At 42.3% G+C, this 17,568-nt stretch overlaps 2 protein-coding genes across 2 annotated transcripts in view; one reads left to right on the top strand and one right to left on the bottom strand.

Moving 5' to 3' along the window:
• The window catches only part of LOC143144910 (alkaline phosphatase), a 422,761-nt gene that overhangs the window by 126,565 nt on the left and 278,628 nt on the right, over positions 1-17,568 (bottom strand). The window lies entirely within an intron of this gene.
• The window catches only part of LOC143144531 (caspase-1-like), a 79,497-nt gene continuing 64,072 nt past the window's right edge, over positions 2,144-17,568 (top strand). Inside the window, exon 1 of the mRNA XM_076307035.1 lies at positions 2,144-2,364. Within this exon, the coding sequence (XP_076163150.1) occupies positions 2,144-2,364 (221 nt within the window). The remainder of the gene's footprint in view (positions 2,365-17,568) is intronic.

Genomic DNA, 17,568 nt, shown 5'->3' with positions numbered 1-17,568 from the left:
CATAAACACGGAAGTTGGACATTTGAAACGTTACTTTTTTTATTTACGTATTACTGGGCTCGTTTCCTCGAATCAAGGACAAAATTGATAATAAGACACTGGCGATTTATTTACCATAATTGCCTATTAATAGCATACGTATCATCGGGGCTAGAAACGTGAATGTAACCGGTTGTTCGAGCGAGTGTATTGGATCGACTATATCAGGAAAATTTGATAAAGAGCCTCGATGTTATCTGCGTATCAATAGCGCGTCTCTCGCGATCTGGCTTGATCACAATATCGTTGCACTGTCACAATAACCCGCACGAACGCTTCGATATAGAAACGACAGTTCAATATCGTTCCACGAACTTCTCTTCAATGTCGAGCATTTTAAAGACTGAAAATAGTCGTCTATTAAAACGTCACCTGCTGAAGAATCGCTGGAAGCTTTTACATCGTTCGATGTAGCATCGGAGTGTTTCTTTCGCAATTACAAATATCGTACGACTGTAAAAAATTTACCAAGAGGAACACGGTGTGTGATCTCGTGCGCAAACATTCATCGTTTATCGAAACAATTCCATCTTCCTGAATTTTCTCCGTGAATTCTCTACGTTGTTAAAATTCAAATCTACGTTGCAAATCGAATCAAATATTACTTCGTTTGTGCCAAGATTGCTCGAAACTCGTTGTTTGTGAAAGTTTTCTATTTTCGAGGAGCTGTTCCGACCTTTGAATCTAGGATCGGGTGAAAATTAAATGTTACGTATCTCGTGGAAGATTCGAACCAATCGATTCGAATATATCGTGGGTAACGTCCTTTGTTATTCATTGGCGTCACCGATGGCGAATCCAGGTTTCGTAAAATGCGTAAAAGTACCTCGCTGGAGACCCGTAGCGTTTTACGACTCCGATACCCTAACACGAGTAAAATACAAACATTGTACTCGTTGTCTTTACAGCGGTAACTATCCTGGTGAAATTTTCGCAAGAGAGCAAAGGACTCTTATCGTCCTCGTTCGTGTTCCATTGACCCTCCCAGAGCCGAAACAGAGGTCGCGAACGAGGTATTGAAACTTCAATTTGTAATCTCGTGTTTTTACAACTCTGTACCAGAGATGTTCGTAAACCATGAACGAGCGTTTGTTTTCCCGGTGATCGATTTTCGCGAGACGCTTGTACTTTACCCAGAGATCTCCCTCACCGTAGATAAAGACGATAAGGCACAACGGGGGCTTGCAAAATACCATTTTCCACGCGTGATTCAGATTCGTTTTCGAAAGATTAGCTTCGCGCGGGAAAAGCAGAAATATTCGCTCGATGGAAAACCAGTTGGCCGCGGGATGATCATTAAGGGGACAGGACGCTTCGAAATTTGGAAAAAATCGACTCTCTTTTATCTCGAACGGTAGTTGAAAGTTTTGGGAATAACGCGTGAAAGATCCCATTTTTGGAAAAAATCTATTTCTAGAGTTAGAAAATGCGTGACAGATTCGCACACAAGTTTGGAAACTTCAAACTCGTCTTTCGTTTACGTGGCAATCTTTCCGAAATGTTAATCACTCCGGAAAATAGAAACAATTACATACGAATTTTTCGTCCAAATTCAACTTCTCGAATACGAATAACCACCATTTTGTCAATTTTCGTAAGATTCAAATTGGTCGAACTTCGATCCCTGGAGAATGTAATATACAATTTCCAGCATCGTTTGGCAGGAATCGCGCCAAAAAAGGCACACTGAAAACGATGAGGTCACAAACGCAAACAAGGATCATTTTATAAAAATGATCACTGCTTCTTGCAGTTCGTGCTATTGTAAATTAAACGACGGTAACATACATTAACCAAATGTTCACTTTGTCGATGATTTATAATCCGTATCATTTTTTAACGTTTCAGTGTCCCGACCCCTTAACGTACCGCGATTCGTTTCGGTGGATTGAAATTCCCATCGATCGAGTTGTACAGCGGATCGAAACGATTCGTTTTCGTCACGGTACCAACCGTTTAACGCGAACATCTCCCACCGACAAAGGCGCAAACGTGTTATCGATCGGTCGAACATTAGGGACTTTATCGACCACTGATAAGATAAAGCGGCGTATAAAATCGTGAGTCTTTGTTGCGCGGGGAAAGACACAATTCAACGTCAATCATGAGTGATACCGGTCTCAAGGACACGATCGATGGACAGTCCAAGAAAGACGAGAAGCGACCCGAGACTATTGAAGAACCAAAGGTGGTGTTAGTACCTCAGGCCATGGTGTTCAAACCGGCGATTAATCCGAGCGAAGAAGACGAGGAGGAGTCAAGTGGTTCCAAGTCGAAAGATCTCGAGCCAAGCACCGTGGACGGATGGCCCTTTACCAAACCAAAGTGAGTACCGTCTCTTCCTTTGTTGTAAGATCGCGAACAATTTTTAACAACGCATCCAGCCTACACGGAATCGCCATTAACGGTTTTATCCGCCCGTGACGAGCAACAGCTTCGAATTCTCGCTCGAAACAACGCGAGCAGCTATAAAATGGCTGTGCGAAACTCGATACCCCGTGGCAGATTAAAAACGAAGACACGAACGCACCGTTCGTCGCGCGTAGAACCGTAGAACGGATCGATCTTGTCCATGTGCTGTTAATCGTTACTACGAATCAACGAATACCACCTTCGAGATCGTGGATATACCAGCAACCGTTGCCACAAATTGTAAATTACACGGTCCAACGACAATTCTGTTCCGCAATTTGCACCGAGTGATCCTCGCAGAGTTTCTTGCGCCAAATACGAATCAGGAAACGGAATTACTCCGTTGTTCTCGGTTTTCGAGAACCACGAGTTTTTGTACGAGTGTACGATTTCGGGTAAGAATTACACATTGCGTGGAAATTGAAAACATCAGGAGGTTGTGTTTCATCCGAAAGTACAGGGGAGAATTTTCCGAGCGAATCGGTATAAACGGTTGTTAATATTTTTGGTACGAAACAGTCGCGAATGAACGTCGAAAATGTGTCGAAATAGTTTCGAATAACACGAGTCTTTTTCAGGAATCCACGATTTGAACAGAAACGCGGTATTGCGCGACGATAAACGCTACGAGGCTCTATTTGCTCTTAAAACGGAAAGGAGAGTTTTTCGGACAAATTGGTATATACGGTTATTAACTTTTTTGCTTCCAAATGGTTGTAAATGGACGTCATTAAAGTTTAAAAAAGTGTCGAAAAAGTTTCGTGTACACGAGTTTTTGTAAAAACGTAGAATTTGAGCAAAAACGCCGTATCGCGCGTTAATTAACGTTCCGTTTGGTTTCAAAATAGAGAAGAAATTTTCAGAATTTTCTGAATAAGATTGAATACATAATTGGTAACAATTTTGGTTCCGATAAGTCGTAAATGGCCGTCAAAGTTTAGCAGAGTGTCGATACGCGTAGTTTCTAGGCATTATTTTTGCATTTTCGTTTGCCAAGAAGAAAGCATTCGTCAGAAGCGTCGAAATGGTTTTCAATTTAAGTCGAGAAAATATCAATCGTGAACGCGTGCAGCAAGTTTCGGTGCTGCATACACGCGTAATAGACACCCACGTAGAAAGGTTCAATGGGACATCCACTTTCCTGTATGCAACGTTCGACTTTGATGTAACTTTATTATATTTTATTCTTCCCGTACGTTCTCGTGTATCGATCACCGAAATACAGGGCACTTTCCAATCGATTTCTATCGGTGAAAGTGTTAACGAAAATTGTCGTTCGTTTGAAAATGTTTCTTCTCGCGCGCAACTTGAGTTTCTTCGAGAAGTAACACGAAAGAAACACAGCGAACGTTTTATTTTTACCTTCTGGAGTCCTTTGAAACGCGAAGAAGCATTTCGAGCGACTCTTCGCTTTGCTTTCACCGAAGTAACGGTACTTTCAAACGAGAAATCGTCTTCTTTCGGATCGCGCATCATGAATTATAGGGCACCTGGTATACTCCAAGTGGAGCATCTCAGCTTGATTTTCATATAAATCTGGCAATAGCTCCGAGGGGTTTTCTAAACAAAGTAACTAAAATTGATAAATTCCCTAGCCTCCTTTCGTAAGTTCGAGGATTCTATATAATTCAAGAATAAAATCATTACCAAGGGATTGCTCAGAAATGGAATACGCAACGAAAGGAGCGGTGAAATTCCATCTGCATATTGATACAAGACTTTCCGAAACTTGAAGTCTCCCTTAAAGTTTTCGAAAAATTAATTTTTCATTTTCACGCAGTCGCGTCCGAATATCGTGTATAAGGAAACGTCGACTTTAAAAATTCTTCTACTCTCTTATTGTACAGAATCGATCTCCGGGAAGGGTTTCGCGTTTCTATTTTGTTAAATGTGTTTGAAAAAATAACGAGAAAGAAAGTTTAATTGTTGTTTTATACGCGATCTTCGGAACGATCGTCACTGTTAAACGACAAGTGAGACGGTATTTCTGATTGTTTGTGTACTGATGCGTGTACTCCGGAGAAAATCTGAAGTGTTTGGAATAAACGAGTAAAGTGTTTTCGAAACGTGAAAGAGCGTTCGAACCGAACGACAATGTATCCGAACTAAGGTGCGAAAGACGAGCATTTGAGAATTTTGAGCGAACGTGACCTTCCCGATCGATTTCTAACGTTGAAAATGTTGACGAAAATTGTTGTTCGTTTAAAACTATTTCTTCTCGCGCGCGACTCGAGTTCCTTCGAGAAGTAACACGAAAGAAATACACAGCGAACGTTTCATTTTTTCCTTCTGGAGTCGTTTGAAACACGAAGAAGCATTTCGAGCGACTAGAGACGCATGGAGCGAGAAAGCTCAAGGATTACAACGAAAGGAAACGAACGAGAATACAGGGTAGGAGAGAAACGCGACCGAAGTCACTTGTTGTAGGGAATTAAGCGAAGCGTGTTGTTGGTGATCGGTTATTGGAATTCGGTCGAAACGAGTCGTAGTCGAATAAAGACTTTTTACGAAACCCCACTGTCCTTTAATTACGCAGCTCGGTCGCTTATACTTTGCGAAAGTCAACCGTGTATACGGTATCGAGCGAGGTTCCTTTCGAGACTCGTCTCTCAGCCGGTACCCGATGCTCGTCAACTCGGTGCATTCGATCGAATCTTCTAGCGCGACTACTTTCGCCACGGGAACGTAATTTCCAGTCGAGGTATTAAAGCTTACTCCATTCTCCCTTTATACTTTTTAAAACCACTTGCATACGGAGATGCAATATTGCGAGTGGCAGCTTTTCCCGTCTCCCGTCTCTGGGTGAATAACATTATGCGGAAGCGTAAAAGGGTCGTCCTGTGTCGTAGTTATTCATCCGGACGGATGCAACGCGCGGTGCAATTATCAGAAACGATAAAGACGACGCCGATGGTATTTATAACGCCGTATTGTCGGTCCCAGCGAACCGTTTCGACGGAAATATTTCCTCGGCCCGTGTTGAAAAAATACGCGGACACCGTGTCGCGATACCGGCTCGGAAAGCGCGAGCGTATTTCGGATTTCGTTGCATATGCCGCCCGCCATCGTAATTCTGATACATCATAGTCCCCAGGTGATAACGTTGTCGCGGAAAAAAACCCGCGTTGCACGCCACTGGCGAACTTTTTATTTGCACGGAAGAACGGGGCTCTGGTTAATTTATCGTTTCGTTCGACTTTTTCCTCGACTTGTATTCCACCGAATCAGCGTGTTCTCGTTAATTCGAAGAAATTAGGCTCGTTCTATCCGTATCGTCGTCGGGGGCGACTGATACAATTGAAGTATCGATATCTGCAACCTACTTCGGAAACGAACGAGCGTTCGAGGGATTCTTTCGGTAAATTGACCGCTTCCCGATTTTTTCCCGAAGAAACCATCAGACTTTTGGGTACAGAGTTTTCGTACACGTGTTTACAGATATTTACGCTGAATTCAGGATTTTCGATAGACGAAAATAATAGAAAGTTTTGAAAACCCGATTCGAACGGCTTACGTGATTCTTGTCGTTTCGTTTACGCGAAACGAAAAAAAAAACAAACGGTACCTCGATTCGCACAAAGTGGCTATGACGCGAACCGTGGTGGAAAGAAAATCTCGAAAATTAAAAACGAGCGCGTTTGAAGTTCGAATATCGATTTTTCGTGCCTTTATCGTCTTCGGCGTGTCAGACAAAAATGGAACAAAATACCGAATGTTTAAATTCGTGATTCGCGCGATAAAGGGAGATCTGCGCGCTGTAAATTACTGGACTGGAACTCGAAATGTATTGTCAGCCAGTTTGAAAAATGCGAATTCGAGAAAAACGCGTTCGAAGTTTCTCTTACCTACACTGTTCTCTTCGAACGTCTAGGTACGCGATCGTTGATTTTACGAACGATCGAGGAAACACCGACGCGAAACCGTACACTTTTGAGAATTCTGTGGAAAATAGAATAATATCGGCCGAGAAAAATTATTAACCGAGAACCGAGTCACGGATACGGTGCGAGGCAAAACGGTTGAAACTCACCGATCGATACACAGTCTCGTGATTCAACGATTTTCGATTCAAACCCGCCAAAGGACTCGTAGACCTTTCGAACCGCAACGAAAAAACTGAGCACGCGAAACTGATCGTTCGAAAAAAAAAAAAAAATAAAAGAAGAGAAACGGAGCAATCGGGCAGCCGAATATTTTTCACCGAACGACGAGAGTTAATTGCCCCTGCGGTACACCTTTAATCTACCTTTAACCGAAGCACGTTGAAAACAAGTTATCAGAAAACAAAAAGCAAAAACGTTTCAATAGCCCGGTCAACCAAGTGCGAAACGGACTGACAATCCCCCGTTTCAAGTGGAATTCCGCGCGTCGGTCGGTCCTCTCGCTCCGATTGCGCACAATCGGTATAATTGTCCTCGGAGGATTTATATTTGCGACACAAAGGGGGGGGGGTCAGGGGAGAGGGGTGCCCGCGGGTTTCGGCGCGGAATGCTCGTTGCAAAATATTTTTGCTCTCAAAGGGAACGCTCAACGGATCGCTATAATACCGGTAACTCGTTTCTCTTCCAATGAACATTTGTCTGTTAATGGGCGCCGGGTCCGCGCCTTTATAACTAGTTTGTAAGCACTCCGCGAGCCGCTTTTGTCGAACCGAAAGCTCGTTGCTCGCGAGCAACGGGCTGGCTTCCTCCCCGGTTGCGCGTTCGTCAACCCGGTTCAATTCACCCAGGAGGTAAAAAGTCTTTCAACCGGGAACGCAATATCTCGAGCCGTTTAAAAATGTTGATCCGCCGCCTCGTGCCGTTTCGCGAATCGCCTCCGTTTCTCGCTCGCGGCTCGTCCCCGTATTCTTTCGTACGTTTCGTCACGGTCGAGCAGATGTTTGCGGCGACGCGTACGAGAAAGCGTATCATCCATCTCCGATGACGTGGGCGCGAAGAGAAACGAGCTCGCGAATTATTCAGGCCCCCGAACCGCGCTCCCGAGCCGTTAATAACGTGGCTGGTTAATATTTTCGGCCTCTAACGAACGCTAACCGCGCAACGTGCTGCGAGAAACGATAAGTGAAATATGGAGATTCGGTGTATCTTTGAATTTTTCACGGTCGAGAAGAACGAAGCTCGTGGCACACTGGCGAGCTACGCGCGAGAATCGTTCGTTCGAATAATCGAAGAACGGATTGTACTTTCGAAAAGACAGTGCAGGAAGTTTACGGTTAGAAAGGAGAGTATATTTTCTTTTCGTAGGGTCTTCGTGGGTTCGAAGTTCCGATCGGATGAACAATTGACCGGTTTGTTCGGGAGTATAATAAGAAATCGAGCGTTAAAGTATTTACTACGATGGGAAATAAGATTAATGGGGATGTATGTGTTTATCGAACGACCGATGTGACGGGAAGTAGATTTATTCGAACGAAACCGAGGCATCGCGAAACGTGTCGATAATTGTCTACTTGTCGATTCCTTTCGTATGGAAAATGATAATGATGAACGATTGGTCGGTTGATCGAAAAGTACGAACGATAATACGAAATCCAGCGTTCGAACGTTCAGTACGATGGAAAATAAGATCAATGGCCGGAGAACTATGTATTTAAATAACCATCGATGTGACGAAAAGTACACTTATTCGAACGAAAGTGGAGCATTGCGAAATGCATCGATAATTTCCTACTTGTCGATTCTTTTCGTATGGAAAATTATAACGATAAACGATTGGCCGGTTGATCGAAAAGTACGAACGGTAATACGGAATTCACCGCTCAAACATCGAGTTACGAAGAAACATTCAGTTTCTTTAACAACTTATATTTCGATACACTATTGGGAGCTGGTTGCTGTATGAGCAATTTTAGTTGTACGATCGTAGTAACCCGTTACTTCATTGTCACGAAGGAGTCCCTTACTCTTTCGTGTCCCGGATGAGAATACTCGATCAAGACTCGAGACGAGTCTTGGAGCGTTCTTGTGAGAAAATTCGAATCATGTTCAAAGTCTCGGAGTGTTCTGTCTTTACCGTCTTAAATTTCCTAAAACGTAAGTCATGTTTTCCCTTGATTAGTCTCGACGAGAGGTCATCTTCTTAGTAAGGGGATTGCTCGAACCAGTTGTTCGAAAAGCGCCATTAACGGATCAGTTTTCTCAATTTTCCAACGATTTTTCAAATTTTACAGATACGTCCAAAACACTGATTCACGATACAGCAATCGCGATTGGTAACAGGAAGAGTTACAAGGGTTCCAAACAGGAGCAGAGAGTTTTTATTTGAAATAAAATAACGAATAATTTTGTCCGAGGATAAGGACGTGCACAGAGAAATTTGGAAATATACGATAAATAAATCATTCCCAAACGATTTATATCCCGAGTAATTTCGTTGTTTCGAATAATAATGTAAAATAACAAATTACAGTTTTTACTTTCGTACGATAAGAATAGTCGTTATTGTAAATTATTGGTTTCTGATACAACGCAACGTTCAAATATTTCAGCCCATAATCGACTCGCAGAATCATTAATAACACTAGCGAATGAACAGAGTCGTTCAATTGGTCCCGGTGATAAAAATGGAATAAAGTATAAATACTTTTCCCGTGGACGAATGATGTTTTCGATGAAAGATCGACATTTTAAAAATGATTGGAAATTAGAATGTTGATTTTTATTGAAATTTCGATGTATCGTAAAATTTACGTAGACGCTCGATCGCTTTCGTTGCAACGATTTCACATCGACGGGTTCTGTCTTCGACGGATAGTTCGAGAAATACGAAACTCTACTGAATTTTACCCGAATCGTTCTATTTTTGGCACGAAAAAGGCGACGGCCCCGTAACGAGCAACGTTTACCTTCCGCGAGATCGAATCGTGAATCGCGATGGAATTGAGTGACACGCATACATATTCGAATTCGGGTCCACCCGGCCGCGGGAAATAGCATTGGATAATGCGTCGTGTCATCCGCAGCGATCGTTCGCAGTTTTGTGAAACTCCCGTCGCTGTCAATTATTATCGATTTCATTGCAGCTCGGTAATTGAATCCCTCGAATTATGACACGGTCGACAGTCTCTCGAATAAAGGTTCATTATCCGGCGAGTGTTACTCTTTCGGAAAAAAAAAACAAAAAATGATGTAACGTTTACGTAACAATCGTAGCGCAACTTTTATCCATTAATCGTCCAATGGGAATTCAACGATCATCGTACGCTACGTTCACAGTTACGGAAGTAGTGGAACACTCTTATCGTAATCGAAGCCAAGCATTGTAATCCATCTCGATAAATTTTTGTTCCTCCGTAAACGATTTTCGAGTGGAACGAAATTGAGCTACGACAAACGAGAACAAGACAGTCGAAGAAATTGCGAAGATAACCGAGTAATTGTGCAACCATTATCGAATTATCGTTGTTATGCGATTACGAGCACTCGTAACTTCGGCGCAAAGTGCGTTGCGTGTTTAGAATACAATTAACCGGTTATAAAACTTTGCTCGTCTATTTTGGCAGGTATTATGTGCCCCCAGAGTTTCGGTACATGGGACTAAACTTTGGTTCGTTGTAACGGATAATGACAAGTATAATTACGTTCCTTTCGCCCGACATGTTCCAAGTTTCGAGTACCGTAACGATTCGTATGTGTTTCATTTTCGAACTCGTTCTTTATCCGACAGATTCGCGATGATAATAATTGAATATTGGTCGCGTATTAGGGAAACGTCTTGCGCGTACTTTACAAAAATTGTGGACGATTTCGAGATACAGTGTTCCGAAAATCAGTTTCACGCTTCGATTGGCTGCCATTTTCATACAACGGGACGCGGTCGTTTGTTATTTTACAGTCGCGAAACAGATACGAGGGAGATTTATCGTCAACGTAGACGAGAACGCAGCGAGGCGATGATAAACAACGTTAACGGTGATTCTGAATTTTGCGAAAAAGTTGTAACGAGCGACGATGCTCGTGTCGACTTCGGTGACTTCGTCCATAAACAATCGAACAGGGGTGTTGAAATTCATCTATAGTTTACGAACAGAGGCGACTATCTGGCCATCGTTTTTCATGTTCGATTGCCCAGTTTTGATAAATAATACACGTATCGACGGTCTTTCGTTTCCTTTAGAAGTTACTTGAGAAAATATTCTCATTCGGAGCTGCTTTTAGAGCAATCTTAAATACAGCATATTTTTTATAATTGTAAAGTCTCGAAACAATGTTTACGCGTTTGGTTGTATTTCGAGATAACCCTATTAAATTCGTATACGATTTATGCACGCATAAATCGATAGCTATGGTCCGAAAGAAAACGAAGAAAAAGAAAAGTAAAGAGTTGATAAAGTTTTCGATTCCTTTTGATAGTAAAACAGAAACTATCGGAGACGTCGATATAATTTTGATTCGCACGATAAAGGACCATCTATTTAATATGCGTGTAAAATTTTAAGCAGATTCATCGATTCCTTCTCAAGAGATCGTGGCAGTCGATTCGAAAAGCATCGTTTCGAGAAAAACGCGTTCAAAATTTAGCACTTACCGCAGCGCCGTGCACGTTACTTTTAAAACCGCCGTAACTTTCGCATTTCGTCGAATTCGGGTATAAAATTTTGGGTATAGACCCTCGAAATATCTTTTAAAATAATGCAGTAAAAAGAAAATCAATTTCGTTCCGAATGGGAATTCTTCCTTAAAAGTAAAGTATGGGAATTATTTTTCGGACACCCTGTACATTCAACCGTGGTAACGCAACGTTCGTAAGAACATCGCAGAAATTCCTAACTCGTCGTAACTGGCGTACGCCTCCATCAATTATCAATTTAATTACATTTTGCCGAACGCTGACCGAGATGCGCGGTTGGAGTTCTTCCACCACATCCTCCTCCTTCTCCTCCTCCACCATTTTCTCGCGCTTTAACTAATCGATAAGTCGAGAAAGTTCTTTTCCAATTCGAGACCACCGTCTTCCCAAATAACCAATCACGAAATCACTATCCACGTACCCCGAGCAGGGTATCGAAACGTTTTACTTCGTTCTCGGCGCGAAAGTAGCGGTAATCGCGCATGCGCGCGGTAGGAGAGGAGAGTGGGGGCACCGATTTCTCGGTAAGCCGGATCGCCGCACGTACCCGTTTACAGGAAGCTACGGTGGCAACGTGGCGCCGCGATAAAACGACCGAATCGTTACGAGGAACTTCTTTAGCCCGGGATTGCGATCTAACTTAAAATTAAATTGACCGTCTGATGATTCGGTAGACGGTGCTCACGTTCACCGTGAGAACCGGCCGTCTACCAACCCGAGCAAGATTTCCCGTCCGTGGCGAAGACCTACGTGAGTGGAAAGTACGAAACAGCCTAATGCACTTTCGAAAGAGGGGTTTCTCCTTTGCGACGGTTTACACGGTGTCGCGTCGTTTAAAGAGAAGATCGCGCGAACGCGGTCGCCGAACCCGCCACGAAACCGAGGAAATAGGACCTTGCACCAGAGCCAGGCAACCGGGGCTACGGGGGGAAGTGGGGGCTCCATTTAGCACTCTACGAATCGAAAATATAGCTCACGATATTTACCCGTGAAAATTTCCCGTCGTGTAGCGAAGATCGGTTAAATTTCTACAAAGTACAAAAGTCGAGTAAATTTTTATCCCGTGAAAATTAGAATTCCGATCTCGCAACGAAATATCTCGTCGCGAACGAATACTTGAACTTTGTAAATACACGTTGGTTACGTTCGTTGTTGCTTCTTCGAATCAAATTTTCCCCGTTTCTGTTCTACGGTAGACGTCTTAGAGAGTACACGCGTGCATAAACCGTGACGAATGTACATTTTGTTGTTCTCCTAAACGAAACGAATTTCGACGGGACACGAAGCATTAAATTTTGCACTTGTAACGGAATTAAATATACCCAACGGCCCTGGACAGCGGGTTTTATGCATTTACAGCGTACGTTAAAATAGGAAATATACGAAAAGTGTACGTAGGATTTACAGGGTGCGGGAAAACTTCTCTCTTGATAAAGGCGTTATTTTTTCTTGAAAATGTTCAGTGTACAAATCTAATTCTTTTTGTAAATTTCGTTGCTATTAAGTTAATTAACGATACAAAACGTGTAAGTTGGTGTAATGATGTTTCTTTGGTTGCATAAAGCGGGTAAATATCGTATTCCACGAAGAAATAGAATTGTATTAATATTTTGCATAAGTGCAAAACGCATTTTCGTATCTGTTTTAGATATCGCTTACCACTGATTATCGTTAACTCAAACGATAGAACGGAACGAGGAAACTTTGAGCACACTACCAAATTTGCGAACAGATAAGCGATGGTAGATGCTGACTAACGTAACGAACGATCGATAAATATATTTAATTGTTCCTTTTTCTTCGACACAATTGAACGTTTCGCTCTTTCACTGACCTACCCCAGACTCGATCGTGCACAGGTCAGTGGAATGAAACTGATCATTCAGCGTTATCGCGACTCGGATATTTCCTCGAAAAACAAAAAATAGGTCACGACGCTTTCAAGAATATCGACTGCCACTCAGCATTCCGAGTAGTTTCAATTCCAGACTCTGAAACCTTTAACTCTGTTTGTATACCCTGTAACAAGCTGCGCAGCCCGCTCCACGTGCATACGAACATTATGACGTTTGCTCAGCCGCGACACGCGACGCGGAAAACGCTTAAGGCACTCAGAATGAAAGAACTTGTGTTTGAAGCGTACACGGCCATGTGAGCACGATACTTAATCGTAACTGGTAGTAAATCTAAACGACTCCATATATACGATCGCTCAGGTTTACCGATACTCATCGAGTATGTAGAATTTGACAGTAAGCCGACGATAAGTTAGCCTTCGGCTAATTTTCGTAATTAAAATTTTCCTCCGGTATTCGTTTCTATTGATTTTTATATTTACATTCATTTTATTTTACAAAAACTCGTAATAATTTCGCTACGATACGTTTCAACCTCTTCGTTCGCGTGCTACGTTCCAATTTGGAAAAGAGGGATCTTTCGTAATTATAGGAAGGTAAATTTAATCATTTCTAAATATTGCTTTGCACGTTCGATTAAATTTGTTCCTAAACCTTTGATTTCTGTTTTTACCCTATATTATTGGTGATAATTTACTACTCGTGGCTAATGATTACACATATATCTTATCTTGTATCTTATCTTATCGAGTATCTCTTGCCGCATAATGTATCTTACTTTGCAGCACATTGCTTTTTATATTTTTATTCGCTGGTTTCTATATTAATATCGTTTACCTTTGCCAAAAAGACCCAAGATAAAGTGATTGAAACGTTCGCTCGAAGTATAAACGCTTGGAAAGACATTTTTGTTTTATTAGATACCGATGACCCAATATCTACTCTGTATTCTGTACTATAGACCTAATTCGATCTAACCCCAAACCTACCGAGTCGTACACACTCGCACACGGATTCACGGATCCTTCAATCGGAGGATTGAAAGGGACACGTCTCGGGAGTTCCAAAGATTTCGGTAGGTGTCAGAAATCCTAAGAATCTCGGAAGCCTTGAGACGTCTCTACGACCTCGAGTGACCCTAAGGACTTCGATTGCGGCATTCCTAAGTCTTACGACCTCGAGGAGGATCTTTTAAAATACCGAGACTCGCAAAATTCGAGAATTCCAGGAGATTTTTTACAATCCTAAAAGAAGACTCGAGAATTCCTGGAGATTTCTTAAAATCTTAAGATCCACAAGATTCAGAGAGATTCCTCGAAAGTTTGAAAACCCATAAGATTGAGAGAGATTCCTTGAAATCTTAACACCCACAAGATTCAGAGATTCTTCGAAATCTTAAGATCCACAAGATTCAGAGAGATTCCTCGAAAGTTTGAAAACCCATAAGATTGAGAGAGATTCCACGAAATCTTGAGACCCACAAGATTCAGAGAGATTCCTCGATATTTTGAAAACCCACAAGATTCAGAGGGATTCCTCGAAATTCTAATTTTAATAATATTCGGAGACTGGCACCAGTGACCTCGAAATCATCGAGTCCCCAACGTGTTTACGACCTTCGACGTTACTCGTGGCCATAAAATGGCCCAACGTACCCTCCCGAATCCAGTTGAAAAGCATTATCACGAATCCCCTCGATCTAACCCAGACCCCCCGAGTCGTTCTTAATCCTCTCGGGCCCCTTAAACACAAGACCGTGTGTATCGAGTTTCATAGACTCGGAATATTCTGTATTGGATTCCGCGAATGCAACGCAATTTGTATCGGGTATCACGAGTCTAGGATCGTAACTGCATGGGATTCCATAGATCCGTACTCGCTCGTACAGAGTCCCACGAGTCCCGGTGGTCTATCCCGATTCCCTGAATTCCGTATCACCCACCTCGCGTCCCAAAGGTATGGTATCATTCGTGTCGCGTCCGATGAGTTTGGGGTCTTCCTCGACGTGTCCGAGATCTTCTCTTTCGTATCCCATGTGTCCGAGATCATCTCTATCCTTCTCCGCGCGTAGAACTAATTAAACCTTCTCGCCTATTCCGTTAATCTTCTTCCAAATTTTCTTCCATAAATATATCTCGAACGTGTATCGCAGAAAAGTCTGAGCGATTCCGTATCGATTTGATAATCGCACCGTGGATCGGTTTCGTTTCAAGGACTCCGAATCGGTCCTCGTTATTTTAGCAAAACGAGAACGGATACCGTGAAAATCGATTACGAAGGTGTTACAGTGAGGGAGGTTCGATTCCTCGGGAAATTGGTTGCGCGACAGCGAAAGCTGTAGCTTACAATTTCAATGCGGAAGATACATCCTTTTTGATTCGCGAAAGTCGGAAAGAATTTTGCTATCGAGTTTCAAATGATCCGTGATCGTGAAAACGACCGAGAATACGATAGAAGAGATGGTTTTCTTTTTTCTTATTAATATTGCGTACGCGTGTGCAAGATTTGTCGCGAAGGGCACTTGGTACGCGATGTATATTCAAAAAATTATAATTCGTATCTCTGAACGTACGCGGAATTCTCCATTGAGATTTACCACATGTAGCTACACAGTAATAGTTGGTTATTTACGTATATCCTGTTTCCGATGTACGAGGGATGTTTTTTATTTTTTAAACGTTTTCGTATCTTAGTCGTGCACAGGGTTTGTATGTGTTTGTCTGTACGATTTTCGGTTCTTTTCTTCCCTTGTATTTAGTTGCAGGGAGTTTCGATTTCCTCGGTGACAGATGGAACTTTTATGTGGTTTCTCAGCTGTTCGTTTCCCACTTACCGTAGAGCATTGACGGTTGTTGTTAATACTATACGTTGCAGTAACGATGAATTCAAAGGAGTCGACTTCTTCGCTGCTGTTCGATAATAGTACGTCTTCTTTTTCGAATTCGAAAGTATAATATGGATTTTCAAAGTTCAATACTTTTGTGTTATATTTAAATATTCGACGAGTTCGCTTTTCTCCGAGATTTTACCGCCACGAGTTAGACGCTACTCGCATATGCGCGAAACCCACCGCGAAATTCATGTTTCAGCTATTGATCGACATTAGAATTCCTAGAACCAAATTGCAACTCTCTTGGCAGACAGCGAGAGATGCGGGACAACATTTTCCATCCGCGATCAAGCCCAGAATACTCATTAGGAGCGCTCAGAAACTCGACAAGCTAATACGATTTTAACAACCACTTCGGTACCAATACCGTCGACTAAAATTTATCGCTGATAGAACATTCTATTTCGTCGAGTACAATCGTGGAACGTTATCCAGCGAAAAGTACCGAAAAAATTAAGTCTCCCCTGCAGTTGTTCAAATGAATGAAAATTCTCTTTTGAACAATTCGATCGGCCGTGCATAATTTCGCGAAATTCCGGTAATTTCCAATTTCTCGCGAAACGTATCGCTCGTGATCAGCGATAATTGTCAATTTTACGCGATAGCGAGTCGTCGTCCGGCGAGATTGCGTTGATAGAAAAGTGTAAATTCGAAGTAATCGAAGGACGGACGTTTCCTCTAAATAATTAGAACGCGCGCGGTTACTGGACGATCGTTCGTTAGACCAGCGGTCGCATAAACGTCGGGAAGTTTCTGAGCTAGTGTACACCGAGCCGGCGTGTCTCTGACCTTCATCGTGGACGTTATTTGTTGCACGTTGAGCGTGGCGTTGTTCCAACAGTGCGCCCTTTCGAGATTCAAAATTTTACGAGCGACGTAAAAAGCTCCGTTGCACGAAACCGGCACCGAGACCGTAACGGTGCTCTTTCGTTCCGGTGTATATCCAGCTTCGTTTTTTCACCGCGTATTGATCGACGACGTACGGAAATATCGAAATTCGACGACAAGCAGATATACCGTATGCACCGGCAAGTTATTGCGCGACCGCGGTTGCATCGACTCGGGTTCGTAAAACATCGAAAATAAGGTTCGAGGTATCGAGAATGTAATTCGACGTGTAACGAAACTCCGATATTAGGCGCGTACGATCGCGTCGAAAGAAAAACGATTTAATTGTAGCGTGGAATTTACACGGCGAATATGAATTTCCATTTAAATGCTGTTCGTTCGTAGATTACGACCGCGCTGGAAGCCATAACAACGCGCGGTAAATTGTTTCAGCGCGCAATAGGAATATTTAAACAGCTCCAAATTGCAGGAGCAGTGAGAAAGAGAGAGGGAGAGAGAGAGAGAGAACGAGTAGGGTAATTTTAAAGGCGTTAATACGAAACGCGAAAAACACCCACGATTCGAGTTATCGATATTTCACTCCCTTTGTTTATGCGTCATGTTTCATAACTCGTAATATAATGTTCGTATTAATTGAAATATATAAATATGTATCGGGAATATTCGATATTGAAATGTTAACAGGTTGTATATAAAGTATTTTTTGAACGAACGAATACTAGTTTCAAAACGCGAGAAGGAAATTTTGTTAAGTTTGTTTTTGCCAAGTTTCTCTGTGTTTCATTTATTACTTGGTTTGCTAACGAAGAAGGTAAGACATTTGTGGCGAACTCGTGATCATTCTCTACTTACTGCAATGATGCGACATTGCAACAATTGCACGAAATATTTTCCGTCTATCAAAATTTACTTTTGTAGCAATTTAGTGCACTGGATGTATCGTGTCAATAG

This window comes from Ptiloglossa arizonensis, chromosome 3 (genome assembly GCF_051014685.1).
Source record: "Ptiloglossa arizonensis isolate GNS036 chromosome 3, iyPtiAriz1_principal, whole genome shotgun sequence".
In the NCBI taxonomy this organism is placed as follows: Eukaryota; Metazoa; Arthropoda; class Insecta; order Hymenoptera; family Colletidae; genus Ptiloglossa; species Ptiloglossa arizonensis.
This window is presented reverse-complemented; position numbering and strand designations above follow the sequence as displayed.